General features: G+C 42.3%; 1 protein-coding gene across 1 annotated transcript; it reads left to right on the plus strand.

Annotated features, from left to right (window-relative positions):
- The first annotated feature begins 1,629 nt into the window (after positions 1-1,629).
- On the plus strand, positions 1,630-3,234 carry LOC147886535 (putative fucosyltransferase 7). The gene has a single exon (XM_087395272.1). The coding sequence runs from the start codon at positions 1,630-1,632 to the stop codon at positions 3,232-3,234; it is 1,605 nt and encodes a 534-aa protein (XP_087251398.1).
- Positions 3,235-4,689: the final 1,455 nt, after the last annotated feature.

Raw genomic sequence — 4,689 nt, forward strand, 5'->3', positions numbered from 1 at the left:
ACCATAGGAGTTTCACGAATTCATCTTCTCAAATGAATCGGCGCGCATAATACCATCCAGCTATCAATTGGTATGGGGCTGCATCTTTGATGAGCTTTCTAGCCCTATCCTTATTTGTGCTTTTTCTTTGGGAAACCCATTTGTTAAGAAGTGTTTGATTTCCCTTACCCATTCAAAAACTAGATCTACTAAGAATAGTGGGGCATTTGGGAGATTGTCTTCCACTCTAGTAGTAGCAAGCTCACCATTAGGGGTCCGAGAGATCTGATTTGCCATGAAGTGCGTACATCCCTTTTTGATTTCTATCATGAAATCATATTCCAAAAGGATAAGCATCCATCAGATAATGCAACCTATCATGCATGGTTTATTGACTAAGTAGAGGAGGGCTGAGTGATCAACGAAGAAGACAAACTTGTTTGCTAACAAGTAATGTCTAAACTTTTTGACTGCATATACCATGGCCAAGCCTTCACATTTAGTGTGGTGTAATTCATTTCGGCATCGTTCAACTGGCGACTAGCGAAGTATATGGGATAATCCATAATAAACTCACTTGGCTGTGCCATTGCGCACCCTATTATAAATTTTAAGGCATCGATGTGGACATGAAACTCTGAGTCCCAATTGGGCGCTCACAAAATAGGGGCTGATGCCAAGACCAACTTTAGGGTCTCATAGGACAATTGACATTCTTCTATTTAATGGAAAATAATCAACAATTTGTACGGAAGGCGAGAAATCTTTGCATAATTATAAATAAATTTGTGCTAGTAGCCCATATGCTTGATGAGCTACTGTACACCCTTTGCATTGGTGGGTGGGGGTAACTACAAAGTTAGTTTTGATTTGTTAAAATCTGTGGGGATCCCATTTTTGGACACTACATGTTCGAGTATTACCCCATGTTTCACCCAAAATTGGCACTTCAGGGGATTGAGGGAGATTCTATAGAGACGTCATCTTTCGAACACCAATCTCAGATACTTAAGATGATCATCCTTATAAACCTCATGGGATATGGATGCTATAGTGGAAGTACATAATGGATATGCTCCTCCATCCTGTATCTCAAAGTGGCAATCCTTGCAATATATTATGGTGCAAAGGTTCGTGTTGTGTGAACATCATGCAACTGCGACAGTCTTGTTAGGTCCTTCATCGCTCCGGGTCTCAACCCACCCTAACTCTTTTTGAAGAATGAATTATTAGCTTCTCATGATATTCATACACTTTATGCATGTCTTTAGGAATACATTCCTAGGTTATCGTATAAGAAACTATTCACACTATTAAAGTTTGCAGTGCAGCACGATACCACCACGTTCAGAACTTTAGTTTTGTAGTCAGCTTTTCTGGACCGTCGTTCCTTGTGTCTTCTCCTTCCTTGCATAAAGCTGTCCTCCAGGCCTTCTCTTTCCTGCAGAGCTGCTCTACAATATATGCAGGCTTTAGTCTCTCTTCGCAGAGGACGTACTTAACGAGGTGAACGTGGGTAGGCAGCTGCCACGCCACCCCGTTAACGAGACTCGGAGAACGCCCTCAGTCCATGAGTGAGAGAGAGAGAGAGAGAGAGAGAGAGAAGCCGTGAATGGCAAGACGAACTGCGCAGTAGAATTGTGTTCAATTATGGCTAAGCCCATAGCCAGCAGAGCCTGCAGGACAGTGGATCGGTCCAATTGCACCCGTTATGCCATGCTATATGGCCTCAATTCCCTGATTATGCTTATTGTGATTCTTGTTTCAACCGCAGACAAGGTTCTTGTCAACTGGAAGGGGGTATATAAAGGATGGAATCGGGTCGCCCTGTCATCCGCCGTTCCTCCACCGCAGCAAGATGATGCCCAATGCCTTAGCAGAACTCAGCTATCAATTCTGAGACGGCCCTCAACTTTTTCCCCGATTCCTGCCACGCTTTTACGAGAATGGGAGAGGTACGGGGAGCTGCATAAGAGGTGCTCGTTGGGTAAAAATTGGACGGAAGTTTTCTCCAACACATCAGGCCTTGAAGACGGATGCAAGTACCTGTTATACATCGAGGGGCGCGATGGGACAGGCAACCGATTCCTTTCTTTGGCGACAGCTTGGACTTATGCGTTGGCAACAGATCGAGTGTTCTTGATCGACACCCGAAGAAAGATGAACTTTCTGCTTTGTGAACCTTTCCCCGCTTCCAGTTGGGTTCTCCCAGACGATTTCCCATACAAACTTGTGGAAAGAAGTCCCTCGCTGGGTCCTCTTGTCAAAAATCAGTTCAACTCAAGCATTGTAAATGTAAACCTCAGGCACTTTCAGAGTCCAGAAGATTATCAGTTCTTTTGTGAAGATATCCAAAGCTCACTCCTCAACGTGACATGGATTGCTTGGAACAGCAATCAGTACTTCGTCCCTAACCTATTCATTCTTCCATCGTATTGGCAGCGGATGAGGTCAGTTTTCCCGGCTATGGACCAGGTGTTTGCGTCGATCAGCCGCCTTGTAATACTCCCTTCCAACGAAGTATGGGCACTTGCACTTCAAGAGTACCGGAGCTACATGTCGAGCACCAAATCACGCGTAGGAGTCCAGATTCGGTTCCTTGGACGAGGCTTGGATCCGACCATTTCCGAAAAAACCGTAAGTGACAAGCTTATAGACTGTCTTGTCGAAAATAATTTCCTGTCCAAGGTTGCCTCTGATGGCAACGCCACCGAGTTAGCGACACGGGATATCGGGAAGTTAAAATCGGGTGAAACGCAGGTGGATGTGGCTGTTCTAGTAGCGTCTTTACAGGGCGAATATTACCGGAAGATAAAGGACCTATACAGCCAGCATCTGGGGACTGTAGACGGGAAAGTGGTGAGGGTGCATACAGTATCGCAGTTGCAGAAGGAGGACAACAGTCTTCTGCAATCTCAGTTGGCATATGCGGAGATGCTGCTGCTAAGTTTTAGTGATCGTCTAGCGACGACCGCATCCTCCACATTCGGGTACGCAGCTCAGTCGTGGGGAAACGTAGTGCCTTTGATTTTCGATTTCGCAGCGCTAAACAGGAAGCCGCCTGGAGAGATTTGTAAGGGGATGGGGCATTCGGTAGATCCATGCACCCACTATCCTCGCAAGCCTGCTTGCCTGAACAATTTTACGGTAGAGCACAAGCAATGGATCGACAGGCATCTTGACTATTGTCAAGATCGCGAGTTTGCATGGCAGCTTGTTGATAACCATAAGCCGACGTTGAGGTTGAGGTTGTGAATAATGCTACTCAGTTCCACCTTGTCAAAACCTTCTTTATTTGGAATCCATTAGCGTTTCTTTTGCAAGCAACCCTCATAAAGTTGTTTCATTGTATATTTTTTTACCATAAAGGTTGAATGTTATAGGAATCCCAAATTGGGCCACCTTGTTCATACAATAATGTCTCAAAACCATTACAATATGGACCTATGCATCCAATGCAAATAAAAGAACCATGGCATAACATATTTCAAAATTCTAATATGCTAGAAATTACATTGCTTCACAAATATATACGCCATTGATTCCACAAAGAATAGTACTCATCCTCAGATCCTATACCTTCAAATGCACTAGAGCTAAAGCTTTGTGGGGTAAAAGTTGTAAGAGCCTTCCTCCTCCAAACTATTAACTAGAACATTCTCTGAGTCAACCTAGCCAAGTTGAGATGCCACCCTCTTTCTTGCATGGCATGTCTTGGCTTTAACTTGTGCACTGCATCCAATCAATGTCCTTGGAATCTTTCGGGATAATGTTATGAATTGTGTCGCCTTTGGCAATTGCCCTGCTTGTCTCAATTGAAATGCATACATCAAAATATATAACCCAATTGCTCAGTCAATGATATCATCTACCAAGCTCTACCTTGCTTGCTTTATGCAACCAAGCTATATGCTTGGTCAATGATATCATTGATTGAGTGAGCCAAAACCTTTGAAAACTCTAAATTATTTGAGAAAAGAGATAAATTTTTTGTCGATTCATATTTTGGTACTTTTGACATCAGAAATGAGCTTGGAAGGCCCCAAAACCGTAAAAACGATTGCAAACAGGGATACCTTCTGACGATTTTATGAAAATGTCCAAAAGGAAAAGCATGTGCCCATGTGCTAGGTCGATGATATCATCGACCTGGCATGTGTTTGGTTGATGATATCATTCTTGGTCGATGATATCATTGACCAAACGCGTGCCAGGTCGATGATATCATCGACCTAACATGTGGGCGCATGCTTTTCCCTTTGGGCATTTTCAAAAAATCGTCGAAAGATATCCGTGTTTTGCAATCGTTTTCAGGGTTTTGGGGCCTTTTGAGCTCATTTCTAATGTCAAAAGTACCAAAATATGAATCTACAAAAAATTTCCATTTTTTCTCAAATAATTTAAAGGTTTTGGCTCACTCGAATAAAATTTTTCCATTCTTTCTATATGTGATTTAAAAAGTGGGTGAAAAGTCTCGTTTGGACAATAATGAGTAGAACATGCTATAGGTGCAACAAGTTAAGATAATAAAAGTTATTTTTTGATAAAAATACAAAGGACACGAGAAGGTAAAATCTTTAAGACTTTGAGAATATAGAAAATCGAAAGATATTTTGTGATACAATGGATGCCCTTTTTAATTTATAAGCATGATGTTTGAAAAATGTATGAATTTTGTAAGTTTTTAGTTTTGACTATGCAAAATATAGC

The sequence above is a fragment of the Dipteris shenzhenensis genome, chromosome 24 (genome assembly GCF_047967505.1).
Source record: "Dipteris shenzhenensis isolate YYH24624 ecotype China chromosome 24, Dip_SZ_1.0, whole genome shotgun sequence".
Taxonomy (NCBI): Eukaryota; Viridiplantae; Streptophyta; class Polypodiopsida; order Gleicheniales; family Dipteridaceae; genus Dipteris; species Dipteris shenzhenensis.